Raw genomic sequence first — 19,523 nt, 5'->3', positions numbered from 1 at the left:
ATTTGTTTTTGTGAAACAAGAAATAAGACAAAAAAACAGAACTTGAGCATGCATAACTATTCATCTGACCAGAGTACCTTATTCCATATGTTTGGGGAGTTTCCCACATGCCTTTTGGCGAACACCAAACGTTTGCTTATTTTTTTTCTTTAAGCAATGGCTTTTTTCTGGCCACTCTTCCGTAAAGCCCAGCTCTGTGGAGTGTACGGCTTAAAGTGGTCCTGTGGTGCTTTGCAGCTCCTTCAGGGTTATTTTTGGTCTCTTTGTTGCCTCTGATTAATGCCCTCCTTGCCTGGTCTGTGAGTTTTGGTGGGCGGCCCTGTCTTGGCAGGTTTGTTGTGGTGCCATATTCTTTCCATTTTTTATAATGTATTTAATAGTGCTGCGTGGGATGTTCAAAGTTTCTGATATTTTTTTATAACCCTGATCTGCACTTCTCCACAACTTTGTCCCTGACCTGTTTGGAGAGCTCCTTGGTCTTCATGGTGCCGCTTGCTTGGTGGTGCCCCTTACTTAGTGGTGTTGCAGCCTCTGGGGCCTTTCAGAATAGGTATATATACAGAGATCATGTGACACTTAAATTGCACACAGGTGGACTTTATTTAACTAATTATGTGACTTCTGAAGGTAATTGGTTGCACCAGATCTTATTTAGGGGCTTCATAGCAAAGGGGGTGAATACATATGCACGCACCACTTTTCCGTTATTTATTTTTTATAATTTTTTGAAACAAGTTATTTTGGGACAATTTTGTGAATGTCCATTACATGAAATACAAATACAAATCGATTTAAATTACAGGTTGTAATGAAACAAAATAGGAAAAACGCCAAGGGGGATGAATACTTTTGCAAGGCAGGTGCTATATAACCGGTTGGTATGGTCAGGTGAGATTAAAATAGAGCTCTTTGGTCACGCACACCAATGGAGGGTTTGGCTTCAAAAGAAGGATGCATATGCAGAAAATAACCTCATACTTACTGTAAACATGGTGTTGGGTAATTGATGGTATGGGGCTGTTTTGCTTCTACTGGTACTGGGGCCCTTGTTAAGGTCAACGGCATCATGAACTCTACAAAGTACCAGGACATTTTAGCCAAAAACATGGTTGTCTCTGCCAGGAGGCTGAAACTTGGCCACAAGTGGATCTTCCAGCAAGATAATGACCCCAAGCACACATCAAAATACACACAATGGTTAATTGACCACATAATCAACATTTTGTAATGGCCATCTCAGTCTCTGGAATTGAACCCCATTGAAAACCTGTGGTTTGAATTGAAAAGGACAGTCCATAAGCGCAGACCGAAGGATATCAAGGATCTGTAAAGATTCTGTATGGAATGGTCTAAGATCTTTCCCAATGTGTTCTCCAATCTCATAAAACATTATAGAAAAAGGCTACGTGCTGTTATTTTACATTTTAGTCATTTAGCAGACGCTCTTATCCAGAGCGACTTACATGAGCAATTAGGGTTAAGTGCCTTGCTCAAGGGCACATCGACAGATTTTTCACCTAGTCGGCTCGGGGATTAGAACCAGCAACCTTTCGGTTACTGGCACAACGCTCTTACCCACTAAGCTACCTGCCGCCCCTGTTGTCCTTGCAAGGTTCAATAAAATATTTTCCCCTGAGCAATTGTATTAGTATAAAATAATATACATTTCCCTTTTTTGCATACAATATAGCTCAGTATTTGCATTATTTATTTTATACAGTATTTTTGCTCATCTTTATCAAGGGTGCCAACAATTTTGAATTTGACTGTATTTGTTTGATGGGTGTACCTCCAGATGTAAGCCTTGGCCATGATACTCTCAAGCCGATCGCTGAACTCGAAAAACATATCAATCTGCGAAACGAAAGCCAGAAAAACATTGGTACAGCAAATGTCATGAGAGAACAAAATAAACAAATTGTATCTATTATCAGATGTATTATCAATGTAATGTAATCCATCATTCTTTTTTAATACTAAGAGACAGCATACGTCGAAGCTTCATAGGTGTGCATGCATGTTGTTCCCCAAACACTATCTAATGTCCTAATGCCACCCTCTAGTCTAATGTAATCTATAGCAATTTAATAGAAGATGAAGAACAAAACATATCATGTTTGGTGGTAAAGAAGATAACTGCAGTGTCTACCCTCAGTAGACGGTTGAGTCTGTATAAAGCAGAGAATCCAAACGGGATACCTAGCAAATCGAATGGGATGATGCTGATCATATCCAACTGCCCCAACAGAAAGAAAATACAACGTTTAGTGGAAATAATATACTCATCATGAAACAAGCACAACATATCTATCTACAGTACAGTACATGGTCTTGATATTTCTACATCAATATGTGTGATATGTTACTTGAATTATGCCTCGAAGTGGAATGAACAATGTTGCACTGTGTGTTTCTCTGTATACTATAATATACGCTGAGGGAATACCATCAACAAGGTTTATAGGTGTACACAAGATGAAAGTGAGATAAATGATGAAATAAGAGCTTACATTAAACCTCGAAATCTCTCGATAATGTGGCTTCGTCATACTCCGGTCTTTCTGAAATATAACATGAAGTCTTATTAACCTGTATGTTTCTCTACATTACGCTGGAGTTGTTGCCTAATAATATAATATATGTTAGAAGTGCATACAAAACATATGCATGCACACTTGAACATACACACACTTGCATGTACGAACACACACGCAGAAACACATACAAACACATACAAACACACCAGTGGAGGCTGCTGAGAACGGCTCATAATAATGGCTGGAATGGAATAAATTGAATGGTATCAAAAACATGGTTTTCATGTGTTTGTTACCATTCCAGTCACTCCATTCCATACATTGTACTCCATTCCAGCCATTATTAAGAGCCGTCCTCCCCTCAGCAGCCTCCACTGAAACACACACACACACAATATCAAGTCCTTCATCTCTCTCTAGTGATATTTAGAATGACTTACAATAATGTCTCCTCCTTTCACAAACTGCAGTCGTGGTTGCCAGAGGATGATATCTATGACATTGACACTGTCAGCAAGAATGTCAGCAATTATCCAGAAAGGAATGGACGCTGGAGTATGGATGGGAAAGACCAAACGAACCGGTGTAAACCAAATGTTGTAGTTGAACGCCAAACTTACAAGTGTTATCCAAGCAATATACTTGCGATCTAGAGAGAGAGAGAAAAAAAAAAGAATGAATCAATGTGAAAGAAGCTGAAATGCACTGTGTAGTCCATACCTCCTCTTGTAGTGTGGTGTGTATCTGTAGGGTAGTATCTCTAGGGTAGTGTGTATCTGTAGGGTAGTATCTCTACGGTAGTGTGTATCTGTAGGGTAGTATCTCTAGGGTAGTGTGTATCTCTACGGTAGTGTGTATCTGTAGGGTAGTATCTCTAGGGTAGTGTGTATCTGTAGGGTAGTATCTTTAGGGTAGTGTGTATCTCTAGGGTAGTGTGTATCTGTAGGGTAGTATCTCTAGGGTAGTGTGTATCTGTAGGGTAGTATCGCTAGGGTAGTGTGTATCAGTAGGGTAGTGTGTATCTGTAGTGTAGTGTGTAGCTGTAGTGTAGTGTGCAGCTGTATTGTGTATATGTAGTATGTAGCTGTAGTGTGTAACTGTAGTGCAGTGTGTATCTGTAGTGTGTAGCTGTAGTTGTAGTGTAGTGTGTAGCTGCCCTTACAGAAAAAACACATGCATTTCCGTGATAACCTGTGACGTTAATGTGATAACGTGACAACAGGTGAAATCAACATTTGATAACATGAAACTACATATGAAAACATGATCTCATGTGAAATAAATGTGACACCATGGGGGGGATGCAAAATTTCAACAAAGTGATATTTTGATTTTCACATCTGAAAGTTTTTCACATGTAAAAATGTGAGTTAGATTTTAACATCTGCAAGGTTGTAAACGTGGAAATTCAATTTTCCCATGTGAACGTTTTTCCCATGTGAAACTGCAACGGTGAAAAGGTGATGTTAACATGTGAACTCAACAGTGCATTCAGAAAGTATTCAGACCCCTTCACTTTTTCCAAATGTTTTCCAAATGAAATACGTTATTTACATAACTATTCAGACCCTTTGCTATGAGATTCGAAATTGAGCTCAGGTGCATCCTGTTTCAATAGATTTTTTTATTTTTATTTATCTTACCTTTATTTAACTAGACAAGTCAGTTAAGAACAAATTCTTATTTACAATGACGGCCTACACCGGCCAAACCCAGACGACGCTGGGCCAATTGTGCGCCGCCCTATGGGACTCCCAATCACGGCCGGTTGTGATACAGCCTGGAATCAAACCAGGGAGTCTGTAGTGACGCCTCAAGCACTGAGATGCAGTGCCTTAGACCGCTGCGCCATCCTTGAGATGTTTCTACAACTTGGTTGGCGTCCACCTGTGGTAAATTCATTTGATTAGACATGATTTGGAAAGGCACATACCTGTCTATATAAGCTCCCACAGTTGACAATGCATGTCAGAGCAAAAACCAAGCCACGAGGTCGAAGGAATTGTCCGTATTGCTCCGAGACAAGATTGTGTCGAGGCACAGATCTGGGGAAGGGGTACCAAAAAATGTCTGCAGCATTGAAGGTCCCCAAGAACACAGTGGCCTCTATCATTCTTAAATGGAAGAAGTTTGGAACCACCAAGACTCTTCCTAGAGCTGGCCGCCCAGCCAAACTGAGCAATCGGGGGAGAAGGGCCTTGGTCAGGGAGGTGACCAAGAACCTGTTGGTCACTCTGACAGAGCTCCAGAGTTCCTCTGTGGCGATGGGAGAACCTTCCAGAAGGACAACCATCTCTGCAGCACTCCACCAAACAGGCATTTATGGTAGAGTGGCCAGACAGAAGCCAGTCCTCAGTAGAAGGCACATGACAGCCCGCTTGGAGTTAGCCAAAAGGCACCTAAAGGACTCTCAGACCATGAGAAACAAGATTCTCCGGTCTGATGAAACCAAGATTGAACTCTTTGGCCTGAATACCAAGCGTCACGTCTGGAGGAAACCTGGCACCATCCCTACGGTGAAGCATGGTGGTGGCAGCATCATGCTGTGCGGATGTTTTTCAGTGGCAGGGACTGGGAGACTAGTCAGGATCGAGGGAAAGATGAACGGAGCAAAGTACAGAGAGATCCTTGATAAAAACCTGCTCCAGAGCGCTGAGGACCTCAGACTGGGGCGAAGGTACACCTTCCAACAGGACAACAACCCTAAGCACACAGCCAAGACCACGCAGAAGTGGCTTCAGGACAAGTCTCTGAATGTCCTTGAGTGGCCCAGCCAGAACCCGGACAAACCCAATCGAACATCTCTGGAGAGACCTGAAAATAGCTGTTCAGCGATGCTCCCTTATCCAACCTGACAGAGCTTGAGAGGATCTGCAGAGAAGAATGGGAGAAAATCCCCAAATACAGATGTGCCAAGCTTGTAGCGTCATACCCAAGAAGAGTCGATGCTGTAATCGCTGCCAAAGGTGCTTCAACAAATTACTGAGTAAAGGGTCTGAATTCTTATGTAAATGTGATGTTTTTTTGTTTTCTTTGCAAAAAAATCTAAAAACCTGTTTTTGCTTCATCATTATGGGATATTGTGTGTAGATTGATGAGGGGATTATTATTTTTTTTAAATCCATTTTAGAATAAGGCTGTAACGTAACAAAATGTGGAAAAAGTCAAGAGGTCTGAATACTTTCCGAATGCACTGTAACTGTGTTATGAAGCTGTAGTGTACATTTTTTGTCATTTAGCAGATGCACTTATCCAGATCTAGGGATAAGTGCCTTGCTCAAAGGCACATCGACAGATTTTTCACCTATTTGGCTCGGAGTTTCGAACCAGCAACCTTTCGGTTACTGGCCCAGCTCTCCTCACCGCTAGCTGCCTACCTAATGTGTAGCTGTAGTGTAGTGTGTAGCTGTACTGTAGTATGTAACTGAGCCTACCTGTGAATGGATCTATGGTGTTACCAAGCACTGAGTCCATGGCGTTTTCTACTGGTTGGAGCAAAGTGTCAATGAAGGAAAAGCTGATCATGGGACAAATGGCTGCATCTCTAGCTGCCTGCTCCTCCTCCTGTTTCTTTAGCCGCTCTGCCTCCTTCTTCTCCGCGTCCGCCTTCGCTTTCTCCTCCTTTTTCTTTGCCATCTCAACTGCCTTGATCGCATCCGCTTCTGCTTTTTTTATCGCGTCCTCCTCTGCTTTTATCCTCTCTGCCTCCTTCTTTCTCAGGTAGTCTGGTTTCCTCAACACCGGGGCTATAGAGAACAAGCAGAAATCATTATGAATGATATGAGTGGTATGGAATAGCAGATTAGTTTATAATTATATAGTCTAACATTTGGGCTTTATCATTGAGAACATCAGGCCTTCTAAATTCTAACATGGACCATATGTATTGAAGTATAATATATTATACATACACTATGATACATATACTGTACATTATTAGACAACCGGAAACTAATAAAAAACTAAAGTGATTGATTGATTGATTGATTGATTGATTGACATGTCTTTCTCATTGACACAACAACATCTGTGTACAGTAGGTCCACTTACTGATAGGGGGGCTGATTTCAGGTGTGGTAGTGTAGGGGTCAATGACTCTCTCTTTGTAGATATTTGTCCGGTCTCTTAACCGTTTGACAATGTCCCGGATTGTGTCGTCTGCATACCTGTTGTACACCACCGGGGGAGGTGGAGGAAGGGGCTGCTCTTCACTGCGTCAAGAGACAAGAGGACAAATTGTGCAACAGAGTTCTGATTAATTCAAATAATCAGAAGAAGAACATGATTTGTTTCCAAATAAAAGTGGGATGAATGTTATGGCATGTTACTTAAATAGATATTGCATGTAAGGGAAGTCCGGACCGGGTGGTGCGATTTTTATTATTGCTTAACAATTTTTTTTGAGTGCTACCGGCTACATCGGTCTGCTAATACACAGTGGCGACCCGTCATTCAGGGTAGGTGTAGAGCCACACCTGTTTTGAGCCCCCCTGTTTAGATAAAAAATATACACTACCGGTCAAAAGTTTCAGAACACCTACTCATTCAAGGGTTTTTCTTTATTTGTACTATTTTCTACATTGTAGAATAATAGTGAAGACATCATAACTATAAAATAACACATATGGAATCATGTAGTAACCAAAAAAGTGTTAAACAAATCAAAATATATTTTATATTTGAGATTCTTCAAATAGCCACCCTTTGCTTTGATGACAGCTTTGCACACTCTTGACATTCTCTCAACCTGCTTCATGAGGTAGTCATCTGGAATGCATTTCAATTAACAGGTGTGCCTTCTTAAAAGTTAATTTGTGGTATTTCTTTCCTTCTTAATGTGTGTAAGCCAATCAGTTGTGTCGTGACAAGGTAGGGGGGGTATACAGAAGATAGCCCTATTTGGTAAATGACCAAGTCCATATTATGGCAAGAACAGCTCAAATAAGCAAAGAGAAACGACAGTCCATCATTACTTTAAGACATGAAGGTCAGTCAATACGGAACATTTCAAGAACTTTGAAAGTTTCTTCAAGTGCAGTCGCAAAAACCATCAAGCGCTATGATGAAACTGGCTCTCATGAGGACCGCCACAGGAATGGAAGACCCAAAGTTACCTCTGCTGCAGAGGATAAGTTCATTAGCGTTACCAACCTCAGAAATTGCAGCCCAAATAAATGCTTCACAGAGTTCAAGTAACAGACACATCTCAACATCAACTGTTCAGAGGGGACTGCGTGAATCAGGCCTTCATGGTCGAATTGCTGCAGCGAAACCACTACTAAAGGACACCAATAATAAGAAGAGACCTGCTTGGGCCAAGAAACACGAGCAATGGACATTAGACCGGTGGAAATGTGTCCTTTGGTCTGGAGTCCAAATTTGAGATTTCTGGTTCCAACCGCCGTGTCTTTGTGAGACGCGGTGTGGGTGAACGGATGATCTCCGCATGTGTAGTTCCCACCATAAAGCATGGAGGAGGAGGTGTTATGGTGTGGGGGTGCTTTGCTGGGGACACTGTCTGTGATTTATTTGGAATTCAAGGCACACTTAACCAGCATGGCTACCACAGCATTCTGCAGCGATACGCCATCCCATCTGGTTTGGGCTTAGTGAGACTATCATTTGTTTTTCAACAGGACAATGACCCAACACACCTCCAGGCGGTGTAAGGGCTATTTTACCAAGAAGGAGAGTGATGGTGTGCTGCATCAGATGACCTGGCCTCCACAATCCCCCGACCTCAACCAAATTGAGATGGTTTGGGATGAGTCGGACCGCAGAGTGAAGGAAAAGCATATGTGGGAACTCCTTCAAGACTGTTGGAAAAGCATTCCAGGTGAAGCTGGTTGAGAGAATGCCAAGAGTGTGCAAAGCTGTCATCAAGGCAAAGGGTGGCTATTTGAAGAATCTCAAATATAAAATATATTTTGATTTTGATTTCTTTAACACTTTTTTGGTTACTACATGATTCCATGTATTATTTCATAGTTTTGATGTCTTCACTATTATTCTACAATGTAAAAAATAGTAAAAATTAAGAAAACCCCTTGAATGAGTAGGTGTATCCAAACTTTTGACTGGTAGTGTATATAATTTTTTTCCTCGCAGAAAAACTTGGGGGGCCAAATAAAACCACCCCTGGGCCAAATTCAGTTGGGGAACCCGGACCGACAATATGGTCTTAGACAGGGCCTAGATTTGATCCTGGGTGCACAGAGCTACATTGGCTACATTCAAATAACTCCTCGTAATCATTATGGTTGTGTTTACAAAGTCAGCCCAATTCTGATCTTTTGCAACTAATTGGTCTTATAACAAATCAGATCTTTTGCCAATAATTGGGCAAAAGAACAGAATTGAGCTGCCTGTGTAAACCCAGTGGGACCACCATGTCTGTGTTGTCCATGGGGACCTATTGAATCATACTCAGCACAGCAGCATACCTCCCACCTGCCCACTTAGTACTAGGAACAAAATAATCTCTCTCTCTCTGCGCACTGGAGGTAATCCTGGTGCTAGTGATTAGTTGGTTACACAGTCATTGCCAGGTGTGCCAGGAAACTAAGTATATTTTCCTTCTGTACTGTATGTCCTTAATATACTCTGAGAGGATGCTGTATTTACACTGGACTGGTATTCACTTTTTATCTGTCCCTTTTTAATTTACTGCAGTGGGCTAAATCAGGGTCACACAGAGTATTTATTGGTATTGTTAAACAATCTACTTTTAAACAAAAGTATACACATCACATACATGGTTATGGTCTTTAAAAAAAGAAGACACATGTACCATGTCAGATATAGAGTTGAAATGTATTACATTTTGAGTTTGCATCCCAATATTACACTTTATATACATCACAGAAGACTGAAATAAAACAAAACCGTCTGACATAGAAACAGCTGATTTTCAGCAGATTTTTTGAAATAATGTTTATTAATTATGAAATTATTAAAGATATTATTATCATTCCACCCATGAGGCCACTAGAGGCCGCTTTGGTCATTCCACTGCAGGAAAGGGCTACGATGGCTCTTATAAGAATACTATACCAGATGAAGCATTTAAGAAAACACACACATTAAGAGGTATGGAGCTTACTGCTCTGTACAGCCAGAAATAGAAGCAGGTGGGATTTCCGTTCTGTTTTTATCTGGTTGTACCTCAACAAGGAAATAGGATTTCAGCACAAGTCACACCCACTGTATGTAAAGTCAGCCTATACAGAAGCCAAATACAGAATACAAGTTATCTCAATCAAGACCAGTGACTATTTCCCTGTAAAACATAGCCTACTTCCTTGAAGTAAGAAATTAGCTACAGTACAGAGAGAAAGCAAAGAAACCCTTTGCAAATAAAACGTACACGTGAACTACCGCCACCCATCCTCTGACCTTCTTAAATCACAAATACCCGTAATCCCATAATCTTATTCAGCTACTTTGGGAGTCACAAGCTGCAAGTCATTCTGTAGTGTGGAGGGAAAACATCCATCGCTAAGCAGCTGCCTGCAGCCATAATATAGGCCTACATTGCACTATTAGTCTGTTTGGAGTCTTGCTTATGTTGTCCTTAGTACAGTAACATGTAGACTATTGTCTTCCCACAAGCCACAGCCACTGCAGTTGTGGGAAGAGACTAGTCTACATGTTACTGTGCTGTGTAAGGACAACACATGTATAAGCTTTTTACACCTGTTGTATTCGGCACGTGTCAAATAAAATTTGACTTGATTTGATTTGTTTTAGCTACATGGAAGACACTTAGATCTCTTTAACGAAACACTGAAGAGATTGAACAGAAACTACTTGCTCTCTGGCTACCAAACTATTATTAACACATCTCATCTCAGTAGATGAACAGCCCCACTATGAACTCTCTCTCACCCCCCATGTTCTCCCCTATCTCTTTAACTGGCTAAACTAATAGCCCATGGACACAGTTCACAGCCAGGTGTGATTGATGTTCTTACCCTTCAGCCCCCTCAGTGGGTTTGTCCCCTTCTGCAGGTGCAGGTGCAGGTGCAGGTGCAGGTGTAGGTGCAGGTGCTGGGGCAGCGGCCGGGGCTGGAGCAGGAGCTGGGGCAGGAGCAGAAGCTGGGGCAGGATCTATGGGTAGTGTACAAAATATAATATGAGCAAGTGGACCGTGTAGAACCTGAGTAGAGACTAAAACTTAAGAACATACAATGAGTATACCAATGTCCTATGGGTGGTGGACCATTGTTGATACACACGTGAAACTGTTGCGCATGAAAAACCCAGCAGCGTTGCAGTTCTTGACACACTCAAACTGGTGCGGCTGGCACCTACTAACCCTGTTCAAAGGCACTTACATATTTTGCCTTTCCCATTCACCCTCTGAATGGCACACATACACAATCCATGTCTCAATTGTTGGGTCATTGTCCAGTTGAAAAACAAATTATAGTCCCACTAAGCCCAAACCAGATGGGATGGCGTATCGCTGCAGAATGCTGTGGTAGCCATGCTTGTTAAGTGTTCCTTGAATTCTAAATAAATCACAGACAGTGTCACCAGCAAAGCACCCCCACACCAGAATACCTCCTCCTCCATGCTTTACGGTGGGAACTACACATGCGGAGATCATCTGTTCACCCACACCACGTCTCACAAAGACACGGCGGTTTGAACCAAAAATCTCCAATTTGGACTCCAGACCAAAGGACAAATTTACACCGCTCGTGTTTCTTGGCCCAAGCAGGTCTCTTCTTCTTATTGGTGTCCTTTAATAGTGGTTTCTTTGCAGCAATTCGACCATGAAGGCCTGATTCACGCAGTCCCCTCTGAACAGTTGATGTTGAGATGTGTCTGTTACTTGAACTCTGTGAAGCATTTATTTGGGCTGCAATTTCTGAGGCTGGTAACGCTAATGAACTTATCCTCTGCAACAGAGGTAACTCCGGGTCTTCCATTCCTGTGGCGGTCCTCATGAGAGCCAGTTTCATCATAGTGCTTGATGGTTTTTGCGACTGCACTTGAAGAAACTTTCAAAGTTCTTGAAATGTTCCGTATTGACTGACCTTCATGTCTTAAAGTAATGATGGACTGTTGTTTCTCTTTGCTTATTTGAGCTGTTCTTGCCATAATATGGACTTGGTCATTTACCAAATAGGGCTTTCTTCTGTATACCACCCCTACCTTGTCACAACACAACTGATTGGCTCAAACGCATTAAGAAGGAAATAAATTCCACAAATTAACTTTCAAGAAGGCACACCTGTTAATTGAAATGCATTCCAGGTGAGTACCTCATGAAGCTGGTTGAGAGAATGCCAAGAGTGTGCAAAGCTGTCATCAAGGCAAAGGGTGGCTATTTGAAGAGTCTCAAATATAAAATATATTTTGATTTGTTAAACTTTTTTTTGGTTACTACATGATTCCATATGTGTTATTTCATAGTGTTGATGTCTTCACTATTATTCAACAATGTAAAAAATAGTAAAAATAAAGAAAAATCCTTGAATGAGTAGGTGTGTCCAAACTTTTGACTGGTAGTGTATATCTCCTGGAGTTAGATTGTCTACGACAGAAATCCATAGACAAGAGGATAGAATGAGACTTTGTTGATGTTGTGGCTGCAACATTTATGGGTGTGTGCCAAAGGGTACGCCACAGCCAAAACACCAACAATGAAAAGTCTTAATTCTGTCCCCTTGTGTTTGAGTATTATATGGCAAAAACTGAGCAGGTTTAATATCATATAGAAGCAAGAGAAAATGCTAGATGAAAACAAACAAACAAACTTACCTGCTGGTTTAGCCTCCTCCTTCTTAGGTTCTTCCTCTTTCTTCTCATCTTCCTGTGAACACAACACTGTTACCTCACTGAAAACAATGGCCCATATTCACCAACAGATTTAGAGTAGGACTGCTGATCTAGGATCAGATTCCCCCTCTTATTCATTATTACCTGAAAGGCAAAACTGATCCTAGGTCAGCACTCCTACTCTTAGATATGGTCCAATGAGACATGAAGACAGGTGCCCATAAGCACTGGCGTGACGCAGTTTCTCTGGACCCCTGCAAGGTCAGAGTCCCCCACCCCCTCCCTAAAATATAAAAAAATTGAATGCCTCAGCCAAACAGCCAATCACAAAGTTTAGACTACCGATCGCTGTCCATGGTGTTGAAATTTTGACATGTCTCTGCGGCTGCCTATCGAATCGATAACAGGCTTTCTGTGGTGTCAGAGCACGTAGACTATAGTTTTGTTTTAGATAATGGATACAATTTTATTGGTAGGCCTATTTGGTCATCATTTTCTCATGTTAAGCCTAACATTTGGCAATAATATATTTACTTGTTCAGTAATTTATAGTTGGAAATTCAAACATTGCAGATTGTACAATTTACAGTGGGGGAAAAAAGTATTTAGTCAGCCACCAATTGTGCAAGTTCTCCCACTTAAAAATATGAGAGAGGCCTGTAATTTTCATCATAGGTACGTCAACTATGACAGACAAAATGAGAAAAAAACATCCAGAAAATCACATTGTAGGATTTTTAATGAATTTATTTGCAAATTATGGTGGAAAATAAGTATTTGGTCAATAACAAAAGTTTCTCAATACTTTGTTATATACCCTTTGTTGGCAATGACACAGGTCAAACGTTTTCTGTAAGTCTTCACAAGGTTTTCACACACTGTTGCTGGTATTTTGGCCCATTCCTCCATGCAGATCTCCTCTAGAGCAGTGATGTTTTGGGGCTGTCGCTGGGCAACACGGACTTTCAACTCCCTCCAAAGATTTTCTATGGGGTTGAGAGAAGTTACAGTTCTGTGAGAGCCAGAAATCTTGCTTGTTTGTAGGTGACCAAATACTTATTTTCCACCATAATTTGCAAATAAATTCATTCATGTACCTATGATGAAAATTACAGGCCTCTCTCATCTTTTTAAGTGGGAGAACTTGCACAATTTGTGGCTGACTAAATACTTTTTTTCCCCACTGTATGTGCTTTCTTGAGCAGGGGGACCTTGCGGGCGCTGCAGGATTTCAGTCCTTCAGTCCATTTCAGTCCATCTTGCATGGAGCCCCAGGCCGAGGGAGATTGACAGTTCTTTTGTGTTTCTTCCATTTGCGAATAATCGCACCAACTGTTGTCACCTTCTCACCAAGCTGCTTGGCGATGGTCTTGTAGCTCATTCCAGCCTTGTGTAGGTCTACAATCTTGTCCCTGACATCCTTGGAGAGCTCTTTGGTCTTGGCCATGGTGGAGAGTTGGCAATATGATTGATTGATTGCTTCTGTGGACAGGTGTCTTTTATACAGGTAAGAAGATGAGATTAGGAGCACTCCCTTTAAGAGTGTGCTCCTAATCTCAGCTCGTTACCTGTATAAAAGACACCTGGGAGCCAGAAATCTTTCTGATTGAGAGCGGGTCAAATACTTATTTCCCTCATTAAAATGCAAATCAATTTATAACATTTTTTACATGCGTTTTTCTGGATTTATTTTTTGTTATTCTGTCTCGCACTGTTCAGATAAACCTACCATTAAAATTATAGACTGATAATTTCTTTGTCAGTGGGCAAACGTACAAAATCAGCAGAGGATCAAATACTTTTTTCCCTCACTGTATGTCTCCATAAGCTTGGCACATCTAGCCACTGGGATTTTTGCCCATTCTTCAAGACAAAACTGCTCCAGATCCTTCAAGTTGGATGGGTTCCGCTGGTGTACAGCAATCTTTAAGTCATACAACAGATTCTCAATTGGATTGAGGTCTGGGCTTTGACTAGGCCATTCCAAGACATTTAAATGTTTCCCCTTAAACCACTCAAGTGTTGCTTTAGCAGTATGCTTAGGGTCATTGTCCTGCTGGAAGGGGAACCTCCGACCCAGTCTCAAATCTCTGGAAGACTGAAACAGGTTTCCCTCAAGAATTTCCCTGTATTTAGCACCATCCATCATTCCTTCAATTCTGACCAGTTTCCCAGTCCCTGCCGATGAAAACATCCCCACAGCATGATGCTGCCACCACCATGCTTCACTGTGGGGATGGTGTTCTCGGGGTGATGAGAGGTGTTGGGTTTGCGCCAGACATATCGTTTTCCTTGATGGCCAAAAAGCTCAATTTTAGTCTCATCTAACCAGATTATCTTCTTCCATATGTTTGGGGAGTCTCCCACATGCCTTTTGGCGAACACCAAATGTTTTTGCTTATTTTTTTTATTTAAGCAATGGCTTTTTTATGGCCACTCTTCCGTAAAGCCCAGCTCTGTGGAGTGTACGGCTTAAAGTGGTCCTATGGACAGATACTCCAATCTCCGCTGTGGAGCTTTGCAGCTCCTTCAGGGTTATCTTTGGACTCTTTGTTGCCTCTCTGATTAATGCCCTCCTTGCCTGGTCCGTGAGTTTTGGTGGGCGGCCCTCTCTTGGTAGGTTTGTTGTGGTGCCATATTCTTTCAATTTTTTAATAATGGATTTAATGGTGCTCCGTGGGATGTTCAAAGTTTCTGATATTTTTTTATAACCCAACCCTGATCTGTACTTCTCCACAACTTTGTCCCTGACCTGTTTGGAGAGCTCCTTGGTCTTCATGGTGCCGCTTGCTTGGTGGTGCCCCTTGCTTAGTGGTGTTGCAGACTCTGGGGCCTTTCAGAACAGGTATATATATACTGAGATCATGTGACAGATCATGTGACACTTACATTGCACACAGGTCAAATCAAATCAAATGTTATTGGCCACATGTGCCGAATACAACAGGTGCAGTCATTACAGTGAAATGCTTACTCACAGCCCTTAACCACCAGTGCATTTATTTTTTATAAAAAAGTAGAATAAAACAAAAATGTGTTGAGAAAAAAAGAGAAAGAAGTAAAATAAAATAACAGTAGGGAGGCTATATATACAGGGGGGTACCCTTTATATATATTTAACTAATTATGTGACTTCTGAAGGTAATTGGTTGCACCAGATCTTATTTAGGGGCTTCATAGCAAAGGGCATGAATACATGCACCACTTTTCCGTTATTTATTTTGTAGAATCTTTTGAAACAAGTTATTTTTTTCATTTCACTTCACCAATTTGGACTATTTTGTGTATGCCCATTACATGAAATACAAATACAAATCAATGTAAATTACAGGTTGTAATGCAACAAAATAGGAAAAACGCCAAGGGGGGTGAATATTTAGCTGCTATTTAAAAAACCTTTTATAAAAATTACACATCAAATAGCCTAACAATGAGGAAAAAAGTAGTCGGCTTTTTAGATACTATTTATTGTTGAACTCAGCAGGTTTTGTCTGGCTAATAGCCTACACAAAATGGCTGCAAAGGTAAATTAAATCCAACTTGAGATACTGGTCTTCTGAAGTCCTCCTGAGACATTGTGCATTATAATGTCCCAGAGCTTCCTATACAGCTAATCTCTTTCCATAACGTGTTGAGGCCTGCAATTAAGGAGAATGAGAGGCTCAATTAAAGATGTTACAGAACTGCTGAATTTTAACCAGCACTCCTTCTGCCCAGTTTCCCTGATGTTGCTACGGCAATCAAACTGATTTTAAGCATCCCTGTAACTGTTGCTTCTGCGGAGAGATCATTTTCTAAACTAAAACTCATAAAAAACTACCTAAGAAGCATTAGGCTTTTGGTCTGATATGTGCTTTTGAACACCTGAGTAAGCTCCGCTCATTGCACTGGCGCTGTAGCCTTGACCTAGGTATTTGTTCACGATATCCCCTTACTTTCAATCAGTCCAATCATTTCTCTTTAAAGGCCTGTGGCTTTTTCACCAGTCACATTCTTGAAGCCCAAGAAGCAAACACTTACCTTTCTAGTACATATGGAAATTAAAAAGGTTTATTAATTACTTTTTGGAGGGTTACTGTCAAAATTATTTATTACTTTATTTTATTTTATAGACATCGATGACAGGCGCATGGGCCCCCAGAGCTCTTGGGCCCCCCCGCCTTGCGAGGGCTGCGGGGGTGTCTGGTACACCAGTAGCCATAATAATAATATAATAATAATAATATGCCATTTAGCAGACGCTTTTATCCAAAGCGACTTACAGTCATGCGTGCATACATTTTCTTTGTGTATGGGTGGTCCCGGGGATCGAACCCACTACCCTGGCGTTACAAGCGCCGTGCTCTACCAGCTGAGCTACAGAGAACCACAAGTATGATGTTGTGGAAACAGTCAAGTGTATCACAGCTCACATAATCAAACTATTATTTTTCGGAGGGCTTGGGTTCTTCATTCAGTGCCCAGAATGTACTTGGAGGGAGGGGGTGGAATCCATGTTGGAAATAAGGTGTATGAAAACTCATGGCTTGTAGATATTACATCTGTCTGACTCCAAAGTGAGCACTTCCTCACTTTGGTGTCTCTGATAGATTCATGGCTTTGTCTTATTAACAAACATCTTAATCATATACTAAGAAAAGGATGATCCAATCATTAATCAGTGAAAATCCTCTCCGTCTTTCATACATGAACTCCCTCCTCCTCATCAATAACAAACACTTTCTTTCCAGACTTAGAAGGCCAATTACCCAGGCCACTGACGGCCGAAACGTTACAATTTTAACTTTAACTAGATAAATAATAAATAATTTAATTGTGAGCGAGAGTCACACATATTCCTTTCAAACTCCATTATGATGTTTGGTTACACCTTATCTCATGTTGGTTGACAACTTCTTCTCCTCTCCAAAGGCCAATTACTCAGCCTGAAACCGAGGCTATAAGTGCTTCTCTACTCTAGTGCCAGGCTATACTGTTGATAGGAGGTATTTGAGATAGGCTGGGCTCTGAAGCATTGAAGCCAAGCTGTTTCAACCTGAAGCTTTCCCTGATCTGACTGACTCAGCTGTCATGGTTTGCTGTCTAGTCAATCTCACCATCTCATGAGTCACTGCCCAGTGTCCCCATCCAGTGTCACAATCACTGAGAGATACTGTTGAATCTAACATCCGTTTAGAACATGACATTTTGTCCACTTTAAAGGGGTAATCTGGGATTCAAACAACAGAGTGGTGCCCCGCCACTTTTTTGGTAAACAGCAAGCATTACTCAATATAAAGACTATCGTTTTGAGCAATTTGTCATGGGATAAGGTGAATTAGTCATACTGTATGTTGACTGTATATATGTCAACCATATTATATTACATTTTTAGGGCCATTTAATCCTGTGTACAGTTTAAGACATTCAGAAACAATCCTAAACAATAAATATAAAATAAAAAAAATACACATTTACATACATCAGTAACAGCCAGTCATTATACTAAAGTCCCACAATATCTATATAATCAGTGGTAATAATATAGGCAGTGTTTATTCAACCGCTCGAAAATTAATTAATTTCTACCCCTATGCCTAAGTATTTGTCCTGCCGGCAAACACTTTCAATGATATATCCTGCTGTAGTGTTTTGGAAAGATAGGCGATGCCTTACCTTGGCTGGAGGTGCTGGGGCAGGAGCAGGAGCAGGAGCTGGTGCAGGGGCAGGGGCAGGAGCCGTGGCAGGAGCAGCAGCGGCATCCGGCTTCGGAGGTGGCTCGGGCACCGAGAACAGTGCTTTGAGCTTGGCAAACATGGTGGTTGTTGGGCTAGTGGGCAGTGTGGGCGAAAGGGAACCTGGCGAGCCTATCCAGGGTTACAGATCTGATCCTTAGACTCTCTCCTCTGTCTTACCAACTGTCTAACCCTGAACGCCTGACAGTGGTAACGACAGCCTGCCTCATGTAATTAATCTCCAGTTCCATGAATTCCCTCATAGGAACTCCCCCTCTCCTCTTCGCTCTTCTCTGCTCTTCCTATGGGATGGGTCAACAAAGAGCAGCTACCACTGCCACCTATGGCTGCTTCACATCCCCAACACTCTTCCTGTGACGTTGGACTGTTTGGTAAATATACTGTGTTGAATGAGCAGCAACTGTACTGTAGGAGGCCATTTTGTTTCTTGTCCATGGCTGCAGCAAGCTTGGCAGTTAGTTTGGATAATTGATCATTAATTCAAATCAATTAATTGATAAATCAGAAAAGTCCAGGAGTTGATCAACAAACTTCAAATAGGTTTAACACCAGATTTGTGTACATTTGTGTACATTTCTTAATACACAATAGTAAAGTGGCAACAGAAGAATTGCACTGTGACTCTTAGGTAGGGGCTAAACTCAGCTTTGTTAAAGTGACTATAGTATCTGGGTTATTCTTAGCTTCGCTGGCTACCGAGTGTTAAGGCTGGGGACAGATACAGAAAGGAGACCACTTACTTAATTAAACATCACAATGTCCCGCCCCTTTCCTGGCTAAGACTTCACAATGTCCCGCCCCCTTCCTGGCTAAGACTTCACAATGTCCCGCCCTGGATAAGGGGATTACTGGATGTAACCTACAACTGAGATCTCCATGGTTGGCTTTCTTTCACTTTCAACTTCTATGTAACACAACACACAATAGCTCAGGAACTGATGCAGTCGTTAGTAAATTAGGATTTATTTATTTAGGTAAATGTGTATCTTACAAAGCAGATAGATGGAGTCACTTAAGTAGCTTGTTTTGTAGCTAAACTGTTACACAGAAAAACAAATCATTTGATTGGCACTGCATCCATAACTGTCACCACAAACTACATGAGCTGTGTATTGGCAAATCAAAAATAGTGATTGGCAAAAAAAGAAACGTTTCTAAACCTGACCTATAATTTTTAATTGATATGAAAAGAAAAACCATCAAAAAACTTCTAGACAGATTAATTTGTTCCACTTTTCATATTTTCTTTCAATATTGCACATCTTAATAAAGTTTTTCTAAAGGATAGTATGTGAGAGGGTAGTAGTATTCCTCTTACAAGAATCCCTCAAAATAGTGTTCTGTACACACACTCACACAGACTGTTCATTCAGCTGTGAGTGTAAAGAGGGGATTGACAAATAATGCACTGTAAATTCACCCCAAAAGTAATAAATATGAGAAACGATGCAGTTTGATATTC

At 41.2% G+C, this 19,523-nt stretch overlaps 1 protein-coding gene across 1 annotated transcript in view; it reads right to left on the bottom strand.

Annotated features, from left to right (window-relative positions):
- The window catches only part of cngb3.1 (cyclic nucleotide gated channel subunit beta 3, tandem duplicate 1), a gene marked incomplete at both ends in the record, with an annotated part of 33,145 nt that extends 15,023 nt beyond the window's left edge, over positions 1-18,122 (bottom strand). The window contains 8 exons of the mRNA XM_084152140.1: positions 1,790-1,854; positions 2,150-2,236; positions 2,511-2,561; positions 2,978-3,186; positions 5,972-6,283; positions 6,588-6,748; positions 10,511-10,616; positions 18,002-18,122. Coding sequence (XP_084008266.1) covers positions 1,790-1,854; positions 2,150-2,236; positions 2,511-2,561; positions 2,978-3,186; positions 5,972-6,283; positions 6,588-6,748; positions 10,511-10,616; positions 18,002-18,122 — 1,112 coding nt within the window. The remainder of the gene's footprint in view (positions 1-1,789; positions 1,855-2,149; positions 2,237-2,510; positions 2,562-2,977; positions 3,187-5,971; positions 6,284-6,587; positions 6,749-10,510; positions 10,617-18,001) is intronic.
- Positions 18,123-19,523: the final 1,401 nt, after the last annotated feature.

Source organism: Coregonus lavaretus, assembly GCF_964263955.1.
Source record: "Coregonus lavaretus genome assembly, chromosome: 34".
Classification (NCBI taxonomy): Eukaryota; Metazoa; Chordata; class Actinopteri; order Salmoniformes; family Salmonidae; genus Coregonus; species Coregonus lavaretus.
The sequence above is the reverse complement of the archived record's forward strand: the minus strand, read 5'-3'. Positions and strand labels throughout refer to the sequence as shown.